General features: G+C 44.5%; 1 protein-coding gene across 2 annotated transcripts in view; it reads right to left on the minus strand.

Moving 5' to 3' along the window:
• grid1b (glutamate receptor, ionotropic, delta 1b) overlaps nt 1-26,466 on the minus strand; it is a 390,652-nt gene that overhangs the window by 144,595 nt on the left and 219,591 nt on the right. For both annotated transcript variants that reach the window (XM_036946260.1, XM_036946259.1), the window contains exon 4: nt 4,557-4,762. In XM_036946260.1, the coding sequence (XP_036802155.1) occupies nt 4,557-4,762 (206 nt within the window). The remainder of the gene's footprint in view (nt 1-4,556; nt 4,763-26,466) is intronic.

Consider the following 26,466-nt stretch of genomic DNA (forward strand, 5'->3'; position numbering starts at 1 on the left):
CAAGGATCGGACCAAGATGCGGCGTGGTAAGTGTCCATGTTTTTAATATGAAAAAACTCAACAAGAACACTAATACAAAAACAATAAACGTGAACAAAACCGAAACAGTACCGTGTGGGTAACAAACACAGACACGGAAACAATCACCCACAAAACAACAGTGAAACCCAGGCTACCTAAGTATGATTCCCAATCAGAGACAACTAACGACACCTGGCTCTGATTGAGAACCATACTAGGCCGAACACAGAAAACCAATCTAGAAACACAAAACATAGAATGCCCACCCAACTCACGTCCTGACCAACTAAAACAAACAAATAACACAAGAACTAGGGTCAGAACGTGACAATGGCAGATGTTTTAGGTGCCCCCGGCCGATTGTGTTTTTTGTTAGTTTATGTGTGTTGTTTGTAACTTATTTTGTACATAATGTTGCCGCTACCATCTCTTATGACCGAAAATAACTTCTAGACATCAGGACTGCGATTACTCACCATGGAATTAGCAGAGTCCTCTTTTTCCTTTCACGACTCTGACGAGTCAGACGCGAAGGATACACTTATTCCTCGGGAACAGGCCCCCGATCCCCGTGATCTGCATGAAGTGGAGGCGAAGGTCGGGCTGCCTTCTGAGAATTCGATCGAATAAACCCCCACTTCCCTCCATTCTACTAGCCACATTTGTGGACAATAAAATCTATGAGATATGCAGAAGATTAAACTACCAACGGAACATTAAAAACTGTAACGTGGCTGAACTTCAACAACATCAACATTCAGCTGGCTGGTTATGCGATGTACCGGCAGGATAGAACAGCGGCGTCTGGTAAGACAAGGGGCTGCGGTCTATCTATTTTTGTAAACAACAGCTGGAGCACGATATCTAAGGAAGTCTTGAGCCATTGCTCGCCTGAGGTAGAGTAGAGTATTTCATGATAAGCTGTAGACCACACTACCTACCGAGAGAGTTATCATCTGTATACTTTGTAGCTGTTTACATACCACCACAGTCAGAGGCTGGCACTAAGACAGCATTGAATGAGCTGTATTCCGCCATAAGCAAACAGGAAAACACTCACCCAGAGGCGGTGCTCCTAGTAGGGACTTTAATGCAGGGAAACTTAAATCCATTTTACCAAATTTCTATCAGCATGTTAAATGTGCAACCAGAGGAATAAAAACTCTAGCCCACCTATACTCAGACACAGAGACACATACAAAGCTCTCCCTCGCCCTCCATTTGGCAAATCTGACCATAATTCTATCCTCTTGATTCCTGCTTACAAGCTAAACTTAAAGCAGGAAGCACCAGTGACTCGATCAATAAAAAAGTGGTCAGAGGAAGCAGATGCTAAGCTACAGGAATGTTTTGCTAGCACAGATTGGAATATGTTCCGATGTGTTCCGATGGCATTGAGGAGTACACCACATCAGTCACACATCAGCTTCATCAATAAGTGCATCGAGGACGTCGTCCCCACAGTGACTGAACGTACATACCCCAACCAGAAGCCATGGATTACAGGAGGCATACACTCGGAGCTAAAGGCTAGAGCTGCCGCTTTCAAGGAGCGGGACTCTAACCCGGAAGCTTATAAGAAATCCCGCTATGCCCTCCGACGAACCATCAAACAGGCAAGCATCAATACAGGACTAAGATCGAATCGTACTACACCGGCTCTAATGCTTGTCGGATGTGGCAGGGCTTGCAAGCCATTACAGAATACAAACGGAAGCACAGTCGAGAGCTGCCTAGTGACACAAGCCTACCAGATAATACGGAAACATACATGAGAGCACCAGCTGTTCCGGAAGACTGTGTGATCACGCTCTCCACAGCCGATGTGAGTAAGACCTTTAAACAGGTCAACATTCACAAGTCCGCTGGGCCAGACGGATCACCAGGATGTGTACTGCGTGCATGCGCTGACCAACTGGCAAGTGTCTTCACTGACATTTTCGACCACTCCCTATCCGAGTCTGTAATACCAGCATGTTTTAAGAGGACCACCATAGTCCCTGACTCCGCTGCACAAGCTCTGTCAGGAGAAATGGGCCATAATACACCCAACTTATTGTGGGAAGAATTTTTACGAGGATTAAATGTCAGGAATTGTGAAAAACTGAGTTGAAATGTATTTGGCTAAGGTGTATGTAAACTTCCGACTTCAACTGTAATTTGCAAGTGATAGGATGATATTTTCACCCATCAGATTATTCTTGATTTATTCTTGTATTTTTTTAATTAAATGTTTTTATTGAATATCCGAAACATACAATATACTTGCAGTGAAGCCGCTCAACAACTACATCATACCAGTCATCCAACAGACTCCCATTCATAGCGACACACAGAAGCATCCAGGGTCAATGCCCTGCTCAAGGGCTCGTTAACAGATCTCCCACCAGACTAAAACACATGAACCAGAACCCTCCAAGATCCCCCACAGTACCCCAATAGCTGTCCCTCAACCATTCGAGAAGAAAAATACAATTAATTCCATTCCCCATCCCCAAGAACCCCCCAATGCACCAACAACCAGGAGAATGAACTAAATAAAAAACAGAAGAAAACAGCAAATAACAAGGCAAAAAAAGGACATCAAGGGCAACTAAAATCATAACAGCAATGCCAACTGTTTGGGTGAATGTCTGGCACTATTACATGTACAGTATGTGTGTGTTCTTGTATGCAGTTATTTGAATGAGAGTGTGTGTATATGCATGTATACAAACACCTGCACAACATCAGTCTCAGGCAAACCGGCATTAATTGTAAAAACACTGCCCCTCGGTATCATTCAAACATACTTTTGATTGTGTTTATTTTAACCCTGTCTTTACAGATACTACATAATATATTTGTAACATTAGTTTTGATATAGAATGGACCATTATCATGCACCTGTATCGAAACAGGGGCATGCAGGAAAAAATACATGTAATTTATGCACTTAAATAGCGAACGAAGAATGCTTTTTCCCGTGGTTTATTTTCATGACGGCCAGGTAGGCTCTATTCTTGTTGTAAATATAAGCAATGTGCTTAATATTAGGAAAGTTGAGAAATAAATATAGTAGTTCTATAGAAAGCTGATAGGATCCTCCTCTTTTTATTAGAAGCCATCACTCTGTTTTCTCCCGCAATTGCATAGCCTGTAGAAATGTTGCGCAACATGAGCTCATGGGCTCTCATGAAGTGTTTGATTGGATTTTCTAATACATTTGCATTGATGTCAGAGTGATTAGAGGGACAATAGAGTGCTGAGTCTCTGTCAGTTAGCAAGTTTGATAGGTTACTAATGATCAGCAGCAGAATCAGAGCTTGGAGAACCTAATTACTGTGACTAAACGGTCATGTGGAATTTGACTGCTCTCATGACTCGTGACCACCGGTGTGGCTGTAATATGTTCACTGCAACAGCCCTAGTGCTCACATGTCACAACAAGACAGGTGTCTGCGTCATTTCATTTCTCAAACGGCATAAAGACTGTGTTATTTTGCTGTATGATCGTGGAACAACGAGCAGTACAGCTAATTAACATATTCACAAACATTTCTCGGTAGAGGCAGAGTAGCGTTGGGAGTCGGAGTACGATGAGGCATTAAAGCAACTAGCTGCCATCCAGCGCCCAGTTCGATGCAGCTGCCGAGTCAGAGAGAGGTGCCACGGTTACTCCTTCCCCTCTGATTGGCTGCTAAAATTAAGACTTCTAAAAATACAGCCTGCCTTGGCTGAGGCTTGGAGAACTGACACATCCATATGCATGAGAACCGTGTTCCGTCTCCACTCTGTCTGTTAGCCGTGGACAGGCCATCTGCTCTGCTCTGCGGTGCTGAGCATGAGTCCCAGGACACATCTCCGGGACACGTGACAGACTGAGCAATAAGGAGTCATGCGTACTATCTAATGATAGGCAATGCCCCCATGCCATATGGTGGCCTGGTCCAGTGGGGGAATACCAATATGATCACAATCGTCTTGAAGAACAAGAGGCCATGTCCTCCTATAATCTCTACCCAGCACAGCCAGAAGAGGACTGGCCACCTAAAAGAGTCTGGTTCCTCTCTACGTTTCTTCCTACGCTCCTGCTTGTTTAGGGAGTTTTTCCTAGCTACTGTGCTTCTGCATCTGCAATATGCTTGCTCTTTCGGGTTTTAGGCTGGGTGTCTGTACAGCACTCTGTGAAAACCTCTGTTGTAAAAAGGGTTTTAAAAAATACATGTGATTGATTAATTGACTGACAGTGTGTCATGGAGGTCAATACTACTTGTCTTACAAGTACTGTGTGTGTGGGCAAGTTGGTGTATGGCTATGTGTGTGTGTGTGTTTCTGGTTTCTGTTTGTATGCACAGAGCAGGTAAACTACATGTGTGTATGTGTGCTCAGACAAACCTGCGTGTGTGTGTGTGTGTGTGTGTGTGTGTGTGTGTGTGTGTGTGTGTGTGTGTGTGTGTGTGTGTGTGTGTGTGTGTGTGTGTGTGTGTGTGTGTGTGTGTGGACCCACGAGCATATGTGTGTGGCTATATCTAGGCCTAAATGCTACCACGTACCTGTTGGATGAAGACCTGAGCTCCTCGGGGGCTGAGCAGTAGGATGGCCCGTCTCAGTGTGTCCCTGTAGCGGTTGAGCTCCTCTGTCCTCATGGTGTTGAAGAGGTTCGAGAAGACCTTACTGATGTTCCTGTCCACTCTCTGTAGAGATACGTCCAGCCCCTGCCGAGACGTCTGGTCCAGGAAACCCTGTAGGCCGCGGATATCTGAGGGGAGGGAGGAGAAGCGGATGAGTGGGGTTGGACTGACTGGACTCACTGACTCTGAATCCACTGACTCTGAACTCAGAAACCCCTCCATCGTCCTGCAGATCCCTATGAGTAATTGAAGCTTAATGTATAATTAGGCATCCATTGCACTTTCCACAGATTTCACTCAGATTCCCCTTTCAATAGCATATTACAAATCAAAGTGTATTTGTCACGTGCGCTGAATGTGAAATGATTACATACAGGCCCTAACCAACAGTGAGATTTTCAAGTAAAAAATAGGTATAGGTATTAGGTGAACAATAGATAAGTAGATAAACAAATACAACAGTAAAAATACAGTGAAAAATAACACTAGCGAGGCTATATAAAGTAGCGAGGCAATATACAGGCAACGGTTAGTCGGGCTAATTGAGGTAGTATGTACATGTGCTGTAAGTATGGTTAAAGTGACTATGCATATATGATAAACAGAGAGTAGCAGTAGTGTAAAAGAGGGGTTGGCGGGTGGCGGGTGGTGGGTGGAGGGTGGCGTGACACAATGCAGACAGTCCAGGTAGCCAATATGCGGGGGCACCAGTTATTCGGGATAATTGAGGTAGTATGTACATGAATGTATAGTTAAAGTGACTATGCATATATGATAAACAGAGAGTAGCAGAGTAAAAGAGGGGTTGGGGAGGCAATGGAAATAGTCTGGGTTGCTATTTGATTACTTGTTCAAGAGTCTTATGGCTTGGGGGTAAATACTGTTGAGAAGCCTTTTGGTTCTAGACTTGGCACTCTGGTACCGCTTGCCATGCGGTAGTAGAGAGAACAGTCTATGATTGAGGTGGCTGGGGTCTTTGACAATTTTTAAGGCCTTCCTCTGACACCGCCTGGTGTAGAGGTCCTGGATTGCAGGCAGCTTAGCCTCAGTGATGTACTGGGCCGTGCGCACTACTCTCTGTAGGTGCCAGAGATGTTGTAGTTGTAGAACCTTTTGAGGATCCCAGGCCAAATAATATAGTTTCCTGAGGGGGAATAGACTTTGTCGTGCCCTCTCCACGACGGTCTTGGTGAGTTTGGACCATTCTAGTTTTTTGGTGATGTGGACACCAAGGAACTTGAAACTCTCAACCTGCTCCACTACAGCCCTGTCGATGAGAATGGGTGCATGCTCGGTCCTCGCTTTCCTGTAATCCATAATCATCTCCTTTGTCTTGATCATGTTGAGGGATAGGTTGTTATTCTGGTACCACCAGGCCAGGTCTCTGACCTCCTCCCTATAGGCTGTCTTGTTGTTGTCGGTGATCAGGCCTACCACTGTTGTATCATCTGCAAACTTTATGATGGTGTTGGAGTTGTGCCTGGCCATGCAGTCGTGGGTGAACAGGGAGTACAGAAGGGGACTGAGCACACACCCCTGAGGGGCTCCAGTGTTGAGGCTCAGCGTGGTGGATGTGTTGCTATCTACCCTCACCACGTGGGGGCGGCCCGTCAGGAAGTCCAGGATCCAGTTGCAAAGGGAGGTGTTTAGTCCCAGGATCCTTAGCTTAGTGATGAGCTTTGAGGGTACTATGGTGTTGAACGCTGAGCTGTAGTCAATAAATAGCATTCTCACATAGGTGCTCCTTTTGTCCAGGTGGGAAAGGGCGGTGTGGAGTGCAAAAGAGATTGCACCATCTCTGAATCTGTTTGGGTGGTATGTAAATTGGAGTGGGTCGAGTGTTTCTAGGATAATGGTGTGAATGTGAGCGATTACCAGCCTTTCAAAGCACTATGGTGGTGTGCTTAAAACATGTTGGTATTACAGACTCAATCAGGGACATGTTGAAAATATCAGTGAAGACACCTGCCAGTTGGTGAGCACATGCCCGGAGAACACGTCCTGGTAATCTGTCTGGCCCCGCGGCCTTGTAAATGCTGACCTGTTTAAGGGTCTTACTCACGCCGGCTGCGGAGAACGTGATCACACAGTCGTCCGGAACAGCTGATGCTCTCATGCATGCCTCAGTGTTGCTTGACTCGAAGCGAGCATAGAAGTGATTTAGCTCGTCAGGTAGGCTTGTGTCACTGTGCAGCTCGCGGCTGTGCTTCCCTTTGTAGTCTGTAATAGTTGCAAGCCCTGCCACATAAGACGAGCGTCGGAGCCGGTGTAGTACGATTCAATCTTAGCCCTGTATTGGCGCTTTGCCTGTTTGATGGTTTGTCTGATGGCATGGCAGGATTTCTTATAAGCTTCCGGGTTAGAGTCCCGCACCTTGAAATTGACAGCTCTACCCTTTAGCTCTGTGTGAATGTTGCCTGTAATCCATGGCTTCTGGTCGGGGTATGTACGTTCAGTCACTGTGAGGACGACGTCCTCGATGCACTTATTGATGAAGCCCGTGACTGATCTGGTATACTCCTCAAAGCCACCGGAAGAATCCCGGAACATGTTCCAGTCTGTGCTAGCAAAACAGTCCTGTAGTTTAGCATCTGCTTCATCTGACCACTTTTTTGTAGACCGAATTTCTGGTGCTTCCTGTTTTAATATTTGCTTGTAAGCAGGAATCGGGAGGATAGAATTGTTGTCAGATTTACCAAATTGAGGGCGAGCGAGAGCTTTGTATGCGTCTCTGAGTGGAGTATAGGTGAGCGCATTTAACATGTTGATAGAAATGAGGTAAAATGTATTAAAGTTTCCTTGCATTAAAGTCCCCAGCCACTAGGAGCGCCGCCTCTGGGTGTGCGGTTTCTTGTTTGCTTATTTCCTTATACAGCTGGGCAGTGGCTGACTGGTGCAGTGGCTGACTGGTGATAAATAAACAGCCACGAAAGGTATGGATGAAAACTCTCTTGGCACATGGTGTGGTCTACACCTTTTCATAACATACTCTACTTCAGGTGAACAAAATCCAGAGACTTAGACTTAGATTTCATGCACCAGCAGATCTTTACAAATATGCAAAGACCGCCACCCCTTGTGTGCTGTTCTATCTAGCCGGTGCAGCGTATATCCAGCTAGCTGAATATCCTTGTCATCATTCAGCCACGATTCCGTGAAACATACGATGTTACAGTTTCTGATGTCACGTTGGTAGGATATTCGTGATCGTAACTCGTCTAATTTATTGCCCAATGATTGCACGTTGGCAAGTAATATTGACGGTAACGGCAGCTTTCCCAGTCGCCTTCTGCGTATCCTTACGAGGCACCCCGCTAAATGACCTCTGTACCTGCGTCTCTTTCTCTTGCCAATGACGGGGATGTTGGCCTTGTCGGGTGTTTGAAGTACGTACTCTGCGTCCTGCTTGTTGAACAAAAAATCTTTGTCTAATCCGAGGTGAGTGATCGCTGTCCTGATATCCAGAAGCTCTTTTTTGCCATAAGATACGGTTGCAGAAACATTATGTAAAAAATAAGTTACAAATAACGCAAAGAAAACCCACATAATAGCACAATTGGTTAGGCGCCCGTAAAACTGCTGCTACTTCTTCCGGCGCCATTTTACAATATTTTGACTAAATGTAAAAGTAAATGTAATCTTGTCACTGTGATCGTTACAACATGGTACTTCTATTGTTAACCCATGACTAGAATACAAAAATAATGCATTCTCTACATGCTGACAAGGACTGTAATATACATAAATGCACACAAAAAACACCATGCTTTGAACTTTTGCAGTGTTTTGGCTTGAATAACAGCAGTACAGAACAGAGCAACCCTGATCCCACACTGTGGAGTAAATTGCCTGCCTGCCCATCTCCGCTGTAGGCAGTTCAGTGAGTGTTCAGCTGAGGGAGAGTTGTGGAGGAGGCCTGGGTAAATCAATGCTTACTTTATTGTGTTCTCAGGGCTTCTTACTCACAGTCCTAGCCTATCCTGTGGGCTCTTGTAGCTAGCACCAAGGCCCCCTATATACAAGTCATCTTCCTTTGTCTGGAAGTCACAATTCAGCCCAGAATAGAGCGGTTTCATTGCTATAATTACATCTTATTTGCATCATGTTGAATGCTCTTCTTGGTGTTATAACTTCTTCAGCTATCACCCAAGTGAGAAGTTTGAAATGTCTTGGAAAGAGAGTTGTGTGGTGACAGGTGGGTTATTTAAAAAAATCTCTCCTTCTCCTCTTATCTATTTGGATTGACATGTGCCTTGTGGTGAGTTATGTTTGGCTCTCTACCGTACTCATATGCTACTTCCTCTCTCCGGAGTGGCAAAAACTCGGCTTAGTCTATGTTTCCATGGTGAAAAAGGAGACAATACCAGGTCTTCTCACCAATTCCGGTTGTTACAGTCTCTACAAAACAACAACAAACTACAAACATGTCTCTCGCAATTACCTGTTGTTGATTCATCATGAAGGGTGTAGTTAGCAGTTCCTTGTGGAGGGCGCATTCCTCGTCAGAGAGAACCTGGAAATGATCTGTATTAATCAAGATGCTAGCACCACTTCTTGGCTTGAGGAGGAGATTATTATGTCATACATATGACTGCTAATGTCTAATCCCTTTTCTTCCTGTAACCCCTGCAGGTAGCACTTCATGCCTTGCTGTGAAACTCATTACACCGTGCAGTTTGCATGTTTTTTCCCGTTATTTTTATACCGTATGGATATTGTGAGACTTAAGGTTTTCTCTTATATTTCACGTGTAGGTCATATCCAACAGGACTGAAGTACTGTAACTTAACACCTGCAAATATAGAGTGATACATACTTTATGGTGGACCAGAATCGGGGGGAAACCCCAGAAACTGCTCCGTATCATTCAAAGCCTAACTACTGGTGGGATCGAGAAATCCTTGTTTATGAAAATTTGAGATTAGCATTTTCCTCACTTTCCCTCAACTAATCTCTACAGATTACAGCCCAAATCTTTTGTCGGCTGCTCAGAGAGTGGCAGCAATGGGCTCCACAAAGCTCCCTCGCCTCGCCTCAAGGACTTCAGCAACAGCTGCTGTGGTCCCAGTGAAATTTAACTGAGACACATGGGGGGGGGGGGGGGGGATCATAACAAGTAGCATAAGAGATAACCATAGAGGAGCTGGGGAGCAAATCCCATCAAAGAGGGCCCATCTCCAGTCATCTCTCCACTGGCGGGTAACAAATTAGATTTTACAGGGAATTTTATTCTCTCTCTATCTCTCTCTCTCTCCCTCTCTCTCTTGTGATGTTATTAAAAACTGTATAGTCCAGTTTTCATCAAATATGATGTGAATACAATATCAAAAGTGATGAAGCTATTTGTGTTAAGATAGGAATGTGATTTTAGTTTTCTAATGAGATAATAGTTTTTGATAACCTTTGCATATTAAGTAGCCACACCACGAGTGAGGTCAGAGAACTGGTCAGCATGACGGAACGTCCCTTTTGAACAAGAGTGCATAAAGGCTTAGAAGAGTAATCAACCTTCAGACCAGGAAACGTGAGGCAGTGAGCTGCACGTTTGGAATGGTTGATGGAATGGTTGATGAAACTCAACAAAGAAATGAACTCACCTTCCTTTGGACCAGAGAGACATAGAGCTGCAGCTCATGTCCATTGTGGTCTGAGTCCTGAATACCAACACGAGGAGGAAATGGCGAGATGCTCACCTCAGACAATCACTGGTACTACTAAGTAGCTGTTTTGAGGAATGAACAACCCATGGAGACTGGACAACTAAGAAGAAGGACATTGTGACCTCTGGTGGACAATCAGAGCATGTACAAGTGGGCCTCGGAAAGGCCCCACAAACATTCCAAGAAGGCCTAGTTCCGACAGAGAAACAGCAAACGGCATTCAACACGTAAATACATTCATTATTTCTTATTCCAAACTGGCGGTGGACCATGTGCAAGGTATATGATTAATGTGAGGACAGTTCTAGAATGTATCCACGATAAGTGTCCTATTTCTTTCTCTCTCTTCCCCCCTCTCCATCTGTTGTAACAAGCTGTCATATCTTGTCAGTCCACTAGGGACCTTTGTCTCATGTAAGTATGTATGTGTGTGTGTGATTTCTGTGTTATTATTTAGTTAGCTAGTAAATAAATGATTAAACCAATTTGTGTACTACTGAATAATGCACAGGCTGGGGTTTTTGCAGATCCAAGAAGGTTACGATCGTTCAGAATGAGTATTTGATAAGAGGTAATGATTAATAAGATGACTGTTTATCGATGAAATACGTAAAGACCTTATAGAGTTTAATTTGGGAGATGGTGACTCTCTTAACAACTTCTTCTGTGGTGCCCCAAATCCTAATGAGCTAATTGTTACATGATTAATTATAATCGGGTAACAATTAAACATAGTTAATTGGTTAAATAAATAACAGTCATCAGATTAATGAAAGTAAAGTCACGACACATTCTAGTTTGCTCTACTTTTTTGTAAATTCTTTCCAATGTGTCAAGTAATTAACTTTTTGGTTTCTCATGTTTTGGTTGGATCTAATTGTGTTGCTGTCATGGTGCTCTGTGGGGTCTGTTTGTGTTTGTGAACCGAGCCCCAGGATCAGCTTGCTTAGGGAACTCTTCTCCAGGTTCATTTCTCTGTAGGTGATGGCTTTGTTATGGAAGGTTTTGGAATCGCTTCCTTTTAGGTGTCAGTAGAATTGAACAGCTCTTTTCTGGATTTTGATAATTAGTGGGTATCGGCCTAATTCTGCTCTGCATGCATTATTTGTTTTTTTTACACGTAGGATATTTTTTCAGAATTCTGCATGCAGTCTCAATTTGGTGTTAGTCCCATTTAGTGAATTCTTTAATTCATCATACACTCTCTAGTAGCTAGCCAGTCCTCTCTCTCTCTCGTTCTGTTTCTTTCTCCTTCTCTCTGCTATCCCTCTCTCATCTCCCTCTCTCCTGCTCCTATGATGTGAGTCATCATGAAGGCTGCTACTACCACGTGAGGAGAGCACACACGCACATCCACCAGCATGCACAGGAACACGCATACTAACCCCAGCCACACACACAGAGACCTCCTAGGTGATGAGAGGTGCTGTGTGATACAAGCTGACAGCCCAAATATGGGCTTTTGTGTAACAGTGCTGCTGCCAAAGCAATGGATCGAGACAAAAGCATGCATGAGAGGCGACTATGTGACGTCCTATTGCAATCATCCATCCCTCCTCTCAACTCTGCATGACATAGTCAAATGAGTCAGATGATGTCAGTGGATGGGTTGTATATGTAATCATAACAGGGCTACAATAGAAAAAGGAAACAACCAAACATTCCATCAGACAATCATCAAACTCTGCAGGGAGATGTGCAAGACAGAGGAAGTCATAGCATTGCAAAACAAGGCTTCACATTCGAGGAGGGGATATGTTGCGTCATTCTTTAACACTGGCAGCCTAGAGGAACTTCAGGCTGACCCCAGGCACAAAGGCGTCAGAGGAGGGATGGAGAGATGAAAGGATAGAGGGATAGAGAGATGGAAGGATAAAGGGGTGGAGAGATGGAAGGATAGAGGGATGGAGGGAGGAAAGGATGGAGAGATCAAACTAGTAGGGGAAACAGAACAGCTCATAGGATGATATCACAAGCCGTAGTTGATGTAGGGTTTAATCTGTTAGAGGTTACATCACACCTCGTGAGTTATGAGTGGGGCGTGGCATGAGGTGATAAAATGAGGCTATAAGATATACAAATATAACAAATATTGTAACTGTGGGATCCATGATCTGATTGATTTGATCTGGAAGGGTTGGTGTGTGTGTCTGTCTTTAGGCAATCAAGGCTGAGAGTGTCACGTTCTGACCTTAGTTCCTTTGTTATGTCTTTGTTTTAGTATGGTCAGGGTGTGAGTTGGGGTGGGTAGTCTATGTTCTTTTTTTCTATGTTGTGGTTTTGTGTTTGGCCTGGTATGGTTCTCAATCAGAGGCAGGTGTCGTTCGTTGTCTCTGATTGAGAATCATACTTAGGTACCCTGTTCCCCCACCTGTTTTGTGGGAAGTTAACTTTCTTTGTTCAGGGCATATAGCCCAAAGCTTCACGGTTTGGTTTTCGTTCTTCATTTTCTCGCCGTCATTTTTTGAATAAAGAGAAAATGTACGCTTACCATGCTGCACCTTGGTCCAGTCCTTCAGCCAGCCGTGACAGAGAGGCTGTATCCATTGATAGGATGTCCTGCTCTTTGTGTCATGCACTTTGATCAGACAAATGTTCAGACTTGATGGTTGTAACAGCAGAAAGACAATAGGGTAGGTGTCTGGGGTGGAATTTTGGGGTGGGTGTGTTGATTCTATTTTTTTGTTGTCCTATTCCAACAATGTTTCATTTACTAGCAAAATATGTGAATTTTTTTACAAGTATGTGGAACATTTTCACACCTCTAAGCACAAAAATGTAATCAGGTCATCAAAATGCTCATGTTTCAAAACTATACGGATGTTTTCAATTGACTGAGTACAACAAAGAAATACACAAAGTCATTTGTTCACTGCTCCAAATCCCTTTCTATCTGCTTTTCAAAATGCAATATTCACTTCACTTTGATTTTCTTGTCATTTGTTAACAATATAATTAACTATCACTTAATCTAACTTCTCAAATCTGATAACTTCAGAGACAAAATTATGTAGTGCCTAGTGAATGTACACTACATGACCAAAAGTATGTGGACACCTGCTCGTCGAACATCTCATTACAATATCATGGGCATTATTATGGAGTTCGTCAACCCTTTGACGCTATAACAGCCTCCACTCTTCTGGGAACATTGCTGGAACATTGCACAGGGAACTTGGTTCCATTCAGCTACAACAGCATTGGTGAGGTCGGGCACTGGCTCGCAGTCGGCGTTCCAATTCATCCCAAAGGTGTTAGATGGGGTTGAGGTCAAGGCTCTGTGCAGGCCAGTCAAGTTCTTCCACACTGATCTGGACAAACCATTTCTGTATGGACCTCGCTTTGTGAATGATGGCATTGTCATGCTTAAACAGGTAACAGGTATATTTCACTGGTCATCCCCAAAGCCAACACTTCCTTTGGCCGCCTTTCCTTCCAGTTCTCTGCTGCCAATGACTGGAACGAATTGCAAAAATCACTGAAGTTGGAGTCTTATATCTCCCTCTCTAACTTTAAGCATCATCTGTCAGAGCAGCTTACTGATCACTGTACCTGTACAACACCAATCTGTAAATAGCACACCAAACTACCTCATCCCCATATTGTTTTTTACCCTCTTGCTCTTTTGCACCCCAGTATCTCTATTTGCACATCAATCACTCCAGTGTTAATGCTAAATTGTAATTATTTCGCCTTTATGGCCTATTTATTGCCTTACCTCTTACCTCTTCTACATTTGCACACACTGTACATAGATTTTTATATTGTGTTATTGACTGTACGTTTGTTTATGTGTAACTCTGTACTGTTGTTTTTGTTGCAATGATTTGATTTATCTTGGCCAGGACGCAGTTGTAAATGAGAACTTGTTCTCAACTGGCCTACCTGGTTAAATAAAGGTGAAACAAAAATAAAAAATAAAAAAAATAAACAGGAAAGGCCTTCTCCAAACTGTTACCACAAAGTTGGAAGCACAGAATTAATTATCTAGAATGTCATTGAACACTGTAGCGTTAAGAGTTCCCTGAAACTAAGGGGTCTAGCCCGAACCATGAAAAACAGCCTCAGACCATTATTTCTCTTCCACCCAACTTTAGAGTTGGCACTGTGCATTGGTGCAGGTAGCGTTCTCCTGGCATCCGCCAAACCCAGATTCATCCGTCGGACTGCCAGATGGTGAAGTGTGATTCATCAGTTCAGCCGACATGTGGCATTGCACACGGTGATCTTAGGCTTGTGTGCAGCTGCTTGGCCATGGAAACCCATTTTATGAAGCTCCCGATGAACAGTTCTTGTGCTAACGTTGCTTCCAGAGTCAGTTTGGAATTCGGTAGTGAGTGTTGCAACTAAGGACAGACGATTTTTGCTTCAGCACTCGGCACTCAGCACTTGGCGGTCCCGTTCTATGAGCTTGTGTGGCCTACCACTTCGCTTAGCCGTTGCTGTTCCTGGACGTTTCCACTTCATAATAACAGCACTTACAGTTGACCAGGGCAGCTCTAACAGGGCAGAAATTTGACGAACTGACCTGTTGGAAAGGTAGTCACTGAGCTCTTTAGAAACGGCCTTTACCGAGAAAGGTGCAACAAACCAAAATCATCTAGTCAGCAGCAGTCCTGTGGGCGAAAACAGCTTGTTGATGAGAGGTCGAAGGTGAATGGCAAGAATTGTGCAAGCTAACAGGAGGGGCACAAACAGACAAATAATGAAGCAGTAGATCAGTGGTGAGCGGACCGGCACCTTGGAACACACAACTCGTCAGTCTTTGTCATGTATTTCAGCAGTTTACCACACTGGGTTCCACTCCTGTCAGCTGATAACCAAAAGAAGCAGCTCCAATGGGGATGCGATCACCAGCACCGGACAATTGAGGGGTGTAAAACGTTGCCTGGTCCGAATAATCCCAGTTCCTGCTGCGTCATTCCTGATGGCGGAGAGGATTTGGCGTAAGCAGCATGAGTCCATGGACCCATCCTCCCTGGTGTCAACGGTACAAGCTGATGGCAGTGGTGTAATGGTGTGGGGAATGTTTTCCTGGCACAGAAAATATGTCAGTACTGTACTACTACACTAATACTATATTGTAACATACTACTATCCAAGATGGTAAACCTTTACACGTACCCGTATGTATACGGGTTGAAAATGGCAGATTTGGGCACTGATAAGCACCTAAACTGGATCGCAGTGGCTGTACAGTACCATGATATAAATTACATCGGAGCTCAGGCTCTGCACTTCACAGCACTTTATGGGTTTTGATTGATAGCTGTTCTGAATTTGAGCACTGCACGTGACAGAAGTTGCCCAATTAGCCGGAGGGAGGGGGGAGACTTCTTGTCACGTGTGGTGCTCAAGTTCAGAGCGGCTGTCAATCAAAACACGTACAGTGCTGTGAAGTGCATAGCTTGCCGAGTGCTGGGATGAGTGCACATTTTGCTCCAATCCCCACAAAGGACAACGATTTTAATTATGCCACAATGATACTCACAATTGTTGTTTTTTATGTGTAGATGCATTTTATTTTCTATATCCTGCTGTTTTGAAGAAAAATTGTGACTTATACATTTTTATCTCTGCTGACAGGTGTGACATTTTGCCTTTAGGAGACATATTTTTCTCTTTGTGGATGAGAAATTTCTGCTATTGAATATCCATAAAAACACCTGGTATGACCTTTCAGATAGCTGTGAGTAATGAGCAGAGATTGGACCGGAGGAAGTTGGAAGGCAGACGATGGAATTCAATAGAATAGAAGCCGCCATACAAAGCCACCAATGTTGATGCTGTGTTGTCATTGACAAACCACTGTGTCACGTTCGTCGTATGAATCAGACCAAGGCGCAGCGTGGTATGTGTACATTCTTTAATATTATAAGAATGAACACTGAACAAACTAACCAAAATAACAAAACGACACGTGAAGCTATACAAATTAATGCTGACAGGTAACTACACATAGACAAGAGCCCACAACGATAAACAGCTGCCTCTGATTAGGAACCATATCAGGCCACCATAAACATACAAATTAAATAGACTTACAAAACCCCTAGACAATACAAAAACTAGCATACCCACGCACATCACACCCTGACCTAACCAAAATATATAGGTCAGAGCGTGACACACTGCCCGTACACCTGCACGCACACACACACACGGTTCTTATTCTAAAACTGGAAGGATCTAGCTAGCCTGAGTGCCAGTCTGTTTGTGCTACCATGCCAACTCCAACTCCATGCCAACTCCTTGTCGCTCGTTGTCATGCCAGGAGATCTGGGACCAGGCTATAGAAGGAGACAACAGATCTGGGACCAGGCTGTAGAAGGAGACAACAGATCTGGAACAGGCTAGGAATAATCTACCTGTGAGGGGTCTACCTATGAAGCGCTATTTATTAGTGGCCCTTTGTAACTCAGTTGATAGCGCATGGCACTTGTTACGCCAGGGTTGTGGGTTCGATTCCAGGGACCACCCTTACGTAAAAAGTACATATGTACACATGACTGACTGTACGTCGCGTTGAGTAAAAGCATCTGCTAAATGGCATATATTATTACTTAATAATCAATTTTTTTCTCTCTCCTTTTTTAAAGCCATTCTGTTATTGTGCATGACCATAGAAAAAGGAGCTGCACGCGTTTCAATGTATTTCGAGTGAGAACAATTTCTCTCTGGGCTCAGCTCAGTCTCTTCACAGTGTTGAAGTATGAGGCTCTGCTGGAGAGAGCAGCTAGCAAACTCTCTCCTGGTCCTGCACTGTCCAATCTGTCACCACCATCTGCCCTCAGGGCAGAGAGAAGAACCTTGGAGACAAGGGTTGTCATCTCTCTGTGATGTCATCCGTCTGTCTACACGCCTCGCACTTCATCGGCCAACTGAGGAGAGAAAGAGGGAAGAATCGCTCGCCATAAAAAAGGTGAAGAGAAAAGATGAGGGAAAAAAAGAAGGGAAGCACCTTGGACAGCCAATTACCTCGTGTTGGATAAAATACTACAGAAATGCTACCTTTTACGAAAGCCATTCTCACACCTCCTGGAAAACAATTACAATCACAAGAGCCATGGCAGTAATGTGACGAGCATGTTCTGGAATGGTGGGATTTAATTTTTTGATTGTATAAGTTAACAGTGTGTTCTCTCCTTTGACTAAACAAGCATTAAATGCAAACTTGCTCACACTGTCACATTGTATAATGGTAGAAGACAGGCGCAGGAATACGTAATAGGGGGTTTAATTTCGCCACCCAAAATAAAATACGTCATGAAAACGACGGGGACGAAGCCCAAAACAAACACGTGTCTGTATAACACAGGGACGCAACCCAAATGGAGAACAGAGGGCACATATATACACATACTAATCAGGGGGAATGGGAACCAGGTGTGCGTAATGAGACAAGACAAGACAAGTTTGGTGGTAATGAATACAATTCAGTGATGCCTACAAGGCCCGTGACATAGACCTCCGGAGCTGGTGAACGGAATGAATAGCAGTACCGGGGGGATCTGTGACAGTACCCCACACTGACGTGCTGCACCAGCAGGGGGACGACCACAGAGATGCGGTACGGGTAGGTCAGGGCGTCGATGGTGAAAATCCCTGGTCAGCGAAGTGCCCAGGATGTCCACCGCAGAAACCCGGCACCACTCCTCTGGGCCGAATCCCTCCCAGTCGATGAGGTACTGGAGACGCCCCGCCCGACCCTCTCGATTCCAGGACTTCATGGACCGAGTACGCCGGACTTCCCTTGATGTCCAGAGGAGGAGGTGGGGCGTCACTGGGTCCGGCCTCAGTGAGGGGACCAGGCACCACTGGCCTGAGGAGAGACACATGAAAAGTTGGGTTCATGCGGTAATCAGCAGGGAGACGCAAACGGTAAGTTACCTCATTAACCCTCCTCAGGACTTAAAACGTCCCCACAAATCGTGGGCTCAGCTTCCGGCAGGGCAGGCGGAGGGGCAGGTTCCGGGTGGAGAACCAGACTCAGACACCTGGAGAGAAAACAGGTGCCGGGTGGCCTGTTCCCCGTGCTGACGCAAGGCCCGCTGGAGATGAGTGTGCGCAGCGTTCCAGGTCTCCTCAGCTCGCTGAAAACACTTGTCAACGGCAGGGGTCTCGGTCTGGCTTGGATGCCAAGGTGCCAGGGTCGGCTGATACCCCAAAACACTCTGGAAAGGAGTGAGGTTAGTGGAGGAGTGGCAGAGGGACTGCTGCGCGTACTCAGCCCAAGGTAGAAAATCCGCCCACTACCCCGGACAGTCCTGACAGTAACACCTCAGGAGCCTGCACAATTGCTGATTGATCCTCCCCACCTGCCCCTTAGCTTGAGGATGGTACCCGGAGGTGAGGCTGACCGTGACCCCCAGACGTTCCATGAATGCTTTCCATATGTGTGAGGTGAACTGAGAGCCACGGTCTGACACAATGTCCTCCGAGATCCTGTAGTGCCGGAAGACTTGCGTTAAAAGAGCCTCCGTGGTTTGCATGGCCAGGGTCATTGTGGAACCGGCAGGGGAAGGAGCTTTCCACAAGGGAGGTGTCTGGGTGTCTTTGACTGGGCACAGATGGAGCAGGAAGAGACGCAAACCCCGGCATCCCTAGCCAAGGTGGGACACGAGTACTTCAGACAGTATGTGCCCAGGTAAGGATGTGGTCCCGCACACCCGTGTGCACGTAGGCGCTGTTCTCCGGGCACAGTGCAGGTGTGGGTTCCTTGCGCAGGTCCTGGCGTATGTCGGCGTCCACGTCCCACACCACTGGTGCGATGATACGGGACAGATGGATGATGGGGGTCTCCTATCCCTGCTTCTCCTCTGCGTCATAGAGGCGAAACAGGGCGTCTGCCTACACATTCTTCGAGCCTGGCTTATAGGAAATTGTGAATTGGAACCTGGCCTGTCTCAGGTTTAGTCTCTTCACTGCCTTTATGTACTCCAGGTTGCAGTGGTCCGTCCACACCAAGAAAGGGTGTTTGGACCCCTCCAGCCAGTGCCTCCACGCCTCAGAGCATTCATGACCGCCAAGAGTTCCCGGTCCCCTGCGTCATAGTTCCTCTGAGCGTGGCTCAGCTGCTTGGAGTAGAATGCGCAGGGCCGCAGCTTTGGAGGTCTTCTAGAGCACTTGGACAGCACTGGCCCGACTCCTACTTCGGAGGCATCCACCTTGACAAAGAAGGGGAGTGAGGTATCAGGATGTGTCAGCACAGGAGCAGTGGTGTAGCAGGCCTTCAGTGTCTCGAACGCCCTCTCCGCCTCCGCCATTCAACAAACCTGCTGGGGACCTCCTCTCAGTAGGGAGGTAAGAGGCGTGACTCCCTTGTTGAAGTCCCGGATGAACCTCCAGAAATAGTTGGACTGCTTTCACAGAGTTTGGGATGGGCAATGACCTGACTGTGCTGATGCGTCGCTCCTCCATCTTGTAGGACTGGGCCCTTCCGGTCTTTAAGATGACGGTGGCAACCCTTTCTCTCCCGGAGACAGACTCTGCGTGGTGAGTGAAGTACAGGTCGCATTGCAGAAGGAATCCCTTGCATCTCGCTGGCACGCCGTCAATGCGCTGCGGGAGGGACAGGGGTATTCCGCTGACCGGCTCAGATGGGACAGAGGCAGGTAATGGTGGTGTGGCGGCTGGTGCCGGAACAACCCTCCAAACGCAGGATGGTTGCCAACACGCTGTCCATGGCGCTGCCGAGTCTGGAGTGACGGTCCTCGTGATGCTGGACTGTCTCTACGATGGTCGCCAGATTGGCCCTTTGTCTCCATTTAGATGGGTCGATTATTCTGTCACATTGTATAATGATAGGAGACAGGCGCAGGAATACGTAATAGTTTATTTTATTTCTCCTCCCAAAATAAAGTATATTACGATGGGGACGAAGCCCAAAACAAACACAGGGTTGCACCCCCTTTTACCCTCAGAACAGCCTCAATTCTTTGGGGCATGGACTCTACAAGGTGTCGAAAGCGTTCCACAGGGTGCTGCCCGCATGTTGACTCCAATGCTCCAAGTTGGCTGGATATCCTTTGGGTGGTGGACCATTCACACAGCATGAAAAACCCAGCAGCGGTGCAGTTACTGACACACTCAAACCGGTGCGCCTGGCACCTACTACCATACCCCCTTCAAATACACTGAAATATCATGTCTTGCCCATTTACCCTCTGAATGGTACACATACACAATCCATGTCCCAATTGTCTCAAGGCTTAACAATCCTTCTTTAACTTGTCTCCTTTTCTTCATTTACACTTATTGAAGCAGATTTAACAATCAGCCATGATTTAACAAACAATCAGAGATCATAGCTTTCACCTGGATTCACCTGGTCGGTCTGTCATGGAAAGAGCAGATGTTTCTAATGTTTTGTACACTTAGTGTATATTTTCCCTCTACATAAACAACCCTTGAGACTGTAAACACCCAGATACCATGTAAGGGTCTTAATGTTTTCCAGTTATGAAGAGGGGAAGCTAGTGTTAGCTAGCTACTGTAAGTGTGGCTTTCCACGAGGTCATAAACAACACTAACACAACTTTAAAAAGTTGGAGGTCCAAAGCAGCTTTTTTCTAAATCTCAATATCAAATCATTTAAATTAAATACCTTAGTGTGATGGTTTTCAATTAAAATGGTAAAAAAATCAACTAAAATAGCTTCATAGCAAAGAGCAATTTCTCAAGCAAGAATTTTGCTAGAACTGCCTGGGAGTGGTCTGAGAGGGGAGGAGAAAACTAGCTGTTATTGGCAGAGAGGTTTGAAACTGTCTTTATTATTGGTCTATCCACTAATTTACAGCCTAATGATGTCACCAGGCAGGCCAAAACTCCTTTCAGGCGGTCTTTTCAAACCGCTCTTACACTAAAAGAGCATTATCATAATTTTCACAAATTCACAGTATTCTTCCAACCTCATAGTGTGAATGTATACACTCAGTTTATTAGGTACACACCCCTGTTCACCAAAAGGTCCAAGTTTCCATGCTCCAGAGAATTCAGGCTGTTCTGGAGGAAAAGGGGGATCCAACTAATAAACTGGCCATTGAGTGTATATTAAACATAGGGAAATCAAGTTTTTGACTGCACTGGGCCTTTAATGAAAAATAAACAAATAATCATGCTATACCAACCAGGTCAACTGACCCATGAGACCATATGGTAACTGTTTACAGTGTCAGATAGAGGATAAGGGGAGAACAGCACAGTTTGTTTGTTCCTCTGATGACCCAGAGGGCGTGTATTGCCCTGCTTCCCGCATATCAAAAACAGCCAGGCCAGTAGATCCAGCAGGCCTCATGTAACAGGATTAACTGCATTAATATGTCAACTCTGGACAATCCCACGGACACTCGGTTTTCTGAAAGACAGCTTAATGACCCCTGAGAATGGGTCTATGGAGACCCCTCTGAAGGCCTCTAAATGTGGGCCTGGGCATATAGGCTAGTGTGTGTCTGTTTATTTATTTGTTTATTTGGATGCAGAAGCAGCAGCTACTCTTCCTTAGGTCCACAAAACCCACAAAACAATGACAAGTAACAAAACACTCACACACTGATAGACAAGAAAACTCACAATTAAAAATCAATCAATATATAAACAATGCAACAATGCCAAAATAATTTGTGTTAGATTGTGTCTGTGTGTGCATGTGTTTGTGTGTGTGTACCCTCACAGTACCCATTGTTCCATGAGTTATTTTTAAATATATTTTTTTACCCCCTAAGGTAGATATCCGGGACCCTGCGGAAATCAAATTAGCATAATACAAAAATCTGTCAGTGTAAGCATCTCAATTCACCGCGTCCGCCTTTGTCGCACTTCCAGATCTGCGGTGAAAGGTGACAGAGCTAGAGAGGTGTTTGTCAGACCAATCGTTCTTCTCACTGACATGACCCCTCTGTGCAAAGGTGAGACTCTCGAACACGTACATGTTGGTTGTTTTGCACAGAGATGCCCACGGGCCTCACAGGACTAGTCTGAAGGTCCCCCGGTACCAGTTGAAGAAATTATTGGAAGTACAGTATGAAGACTGTTTAGTGCCAAAAAGAATGTGTTAAATGCATGTTAAAAAATACATATATAAATCCTGATCTTTCTTATATCTCTCAGATATAGCTGTTGGTCCATGTGGTGGATCTGTTATTCAATACGTTTGTATGGGCTAAGGCAAAAACCTTATTTTCATCAAATATTATTTGTATTTTTTGAGGGGGATAATTCAAGGGGTCTTACAATTGCAAATCAAACTGGGAAATTATCCTTGGTATGACCATCTTAAAACAATTCCATATAGCTTAGTAGAGAATGTTTTGAACCAAATACAATGCTTTTAGTTTTAGCTGCATTGAAGACAAATGTATTATTAATCACCCATTGTGATACTGACTGTAAGTCCTTCATGTCAGTGAGCTCACTGGCTTTGGGTGCTGACCTGTAGAGAGTGGCATCATCCGCACACATAGTCATTCTTGCTTCGTGTAAGACCAGTGGCAAATCATTTGTAAAAATAAAGAGTAACAGCCCAAGACAACTGCCGTGAGGGACACTGCACTGTACACATCTGATGTTAGAGAAGCTTGAATTGAAGAACACTCTCTGGGTTATATTGGATAAATAACTCTCCGACCATGTGATGGCAGGTGATGTAAAGATGTAGCAAGTGAGATTTTTCAATAACAATGTATGATTAATAACATGAAAGGCTGCACTGAAATCTAACAAAACAGCTTAAACTATCATATCTGTATCCATTTCTTTAAACAAATCATCAGCCATCTGAGTCAGTGCAGTACAGGTTGAGGGCCCTTCTCCATATGCATGCTGAAAGTCAGTAGTTAACTTGTTCTCTGACAAATAGCATTGTATTTGGTCAAACACAATCATCTCCATCAGTTTACTAAGAGCAGGCAGCAAACTAATAGGGCAGTTGTTAGAGCCAGCAAAGGGTGCTTTAGGCAGTGGAATTACTTAGCTTCCTTCCACGCCTGTAGACACACACACACTCCTTTAGGCTCTGGTTAAATATATAACACATAGGGGTGGCAATACACTCTGCCTCCAATACAGTCTGTGGTATCGAACTGTAAAAGTTGTCTTCTTCTAGCCAGGCGACAGCTATTGTGTCTGACTTGCCCTTTGCACTTGAGTGACGTCATTGAAAGGTATGGCTGTCTCTACTGATATCTATTCCTGTCCCTGCACAATGCCCTTTAGAACGTAACAATCACCAATGGGGGAGAGAGGGGAGGTGGGGAGATGTGGGTGCCGTGGAGGATAGAGGGAGGTGGGAGTTTGAAGGGGGTTAGTGGCTGGTTCTGTTTATTTCATTATATGCTAGCAGCTCTCTGCAGCTTCAATTGCATCTTTGGGATGCTGACTGTTGTGCCCAATAACATCAGTCCCTCTTTCTCTCAGAGCACGTCAAGACCAGACTCAGGATAACTGGGGGATACAGAGAGGTACCAAGAGACCAGAAGAGATCAATACAAAGCTGGATATTGCTTAGAAAAAATATGAATGTTTGTGATTGGATGGCACTTAGAGACAGGCCTATATTTCAAGTGAGTTTTGTTTTGTTTTTATTGATTATCTTTTAAACATGAACTGTAAAGTCACATAGAAACAAAAGAGGAAGGGTCTGATTGCCTGATCTTCCATCTGATGTTTTGTGAATGCGTGCGTATTGGAAGAGTAGAGATGTGGTGCCTTCATAAAGTATTCATACCACTTGACTTATTCCACATTTAGTTGTTTTACAGCCTGAATGGATTAATATAGATTTTTATAGAATATAGATTTTTTTCTCTCACCCATCTACACACAATACCCCATAATTACAAAGAGAAAACATGTTTTTAGGAATTTTAGCAGATTTATTGAAAATGAAATAAAAATATCTAATTTACATAAGTAAATAACTGCTACAACGCCTTTGGCGTTGATCACAGTTTGAGTCATCTTGGGTATGTCTGTATCAGCTTTGCACATCTGGATTTTTGGATTTTCTTCCATTCTTCCTTGCAGATTTTGGTGAACAGCAATCTTCATGTCTTTCCACATATTTTCAATGGGATTCATAATTTGGCTGGGCCACTAACGGACTTTCCCATTCTTGTTCTGAAGCCATTCCAGCTTTGCTTTGGCTGTATGCTTGGGGTTATTGTCCAGTTGGAACATACATTTTTGCCCCAATTTAAGGTTGTTGGCACTCTGAAGCAGGTTCTCATCATATTTGTCTCCATTCATTGTATCCTCTATCCTTACCAATCTCCCAGTTCCTGCCGCTGAAAAGCATCCCCATAGCATGATGCTGCCACCAACATGCTTTACGGTAGGGATGTGTTAAGACGGGTGATGAGCAGTGCCTGGTTTTCTCGACACATAGCGTTTTGCATTCTGGCAAGAGTTACATTTTTGCCTCATCAGAGTCTTTCAGGTGCCTTTTTCTCAGGAGAGGCTTTGTTTGGCCACTCTCCCATAAAGCCCAGATGGTGAAGTACTTAAGAGACTGTTGTCCTTCTGTCAGGTTCTCCCATCTCAGCCAAGGAACTCTGTAGTTCTGTCAGAGTAGTCATTGGGTTTTGGGTCACCTCCCTGACCAAGGTTCTTCTTGCCCGTTTGCTCAATTTGGTCGGACGGCCAGCTCTAAGCAGTCTGGGTAGTTATATCTTTTTTACATTTCCCAATGATGGAGACCACTGTGCTCTTGGAAACTTTCAACACTCTAGAAATAGTTTAATACCCTTCCCCAGATATATGTCTCATCACAATTCTATCTCGGAGATCGACAGACAGTTCCTTGGACTTCATGGTATAGATCTGCTCTGACATGCACAGTCAACAGTGGGACCTTATATAGACTGGTGTGTTTCTTTCCAATTCATGTCCAAACAATTTAATTGGCCACAGGTCAAATCAAATCAAATTGTATTGGTCACATACACATGGTTAGCACATGTTAATGCGAGCGTAGCGGAATGCTTATGCTTCTAGTTCCGATCATGCAGTAATATCTAACAAGTAATCGAACAATTTCACAACGACTACCATATACACACAAGTGTAAAGGAATGAATAAGAATATGTACATATAAATATATGGATGAGAGATGGCCGTGCGGCATAGGGTGGAGACGTACAGCTCATCATTATATACAGATCTCGGGTGTAAATGGGGAAGGTACACACAGCACAGAGGAGCAAAGGAGAGGAGACCAAAAATACAACATGAAAACAACCGGATATAAACGCTCAAAAAAATAAAAAATGACAAAAAACGTGATTCTTGCGATACAAGCATTTGGAATATCGTGCAAAAACATAGATTTGAATTAATCGAATGAATTCGATATATCGCCCAGCCCTAGCTGTAACACCACAAAATGTGGAATAAGTGAAGGGGTACGAATACTATCTCAAGACACTGTTATATAGACATATAGCTTTAAGAAATTAGTCAATGAAAGATGTGGTAAGGATTGCAACAATAGAAATGGCATCACAGGAGACCATTAGTGAACCGTGTGATTATGAGTCCTGTATGATGTCAGATTGAGGTGAAGAGGGGCTAAAGACAGGCTGCATAGAGTTGGCTACATACATCTCTGTCCTTATTAACAAAATGTAAAAATCCTCTCACTATCTTCTACTTGTAATTCTTCTTTGGCTCATTGAGCGGCTTCTCAGAAATGCACAAAGGCAAGCCTACAGTAAGGGCCTAAGGAAAGACTGAAAACTGAGAACTCTTCTGAGGAGAAAAAAATGATGATAAAGAGAAACACTAGAAGTTCCACCTTCTTTTCATACATTCTGTGTGTGTGTGTGTGTGTGCGCGTGTGCGTGTGCGTGTGTGGACCGCTCGCCAAAACCTTGCCTTACAAGATCTGTTCTTTGGCACCACCTGGGACTCAATCTGGCATGCAATATGCTCTCCCTGCAACCATCTGAGGCCAATGGCTGCTGTATCCTCCACAAAAAGAATGATGTGGGCAAATCCTTTGAACAATTGTCTCTCTATACGGCAGGTTGATCCAAGGTATTCTGTCAATTGACAGGTGAGAGAGACACCTCACACCTTCAAATCCATGCAGCAATGTATGTATTTAATTTAATTTAAAAAAACAAAAAATTTCCCACCTCAGAATCACGACCTCCATCCAATATGCCACGGGCAG

The sequence above is a fragment of the Oncorhynchus mykiss genome, chromosome 16 (genome assembly GCF_013265735.2).
Source record: "Oncorhynchus mykiss isolate Arlee chromosome 16, USDA_OmykA_1.1, whole genome shotgun sequence".
NCBI classification, from domain to species: Eukaryota; Metazoa; Chordata; class Actinopteri; order Salmoniformes; family Salmonidae; genus Oncorhynchus; species Oncorhynchus mykiss.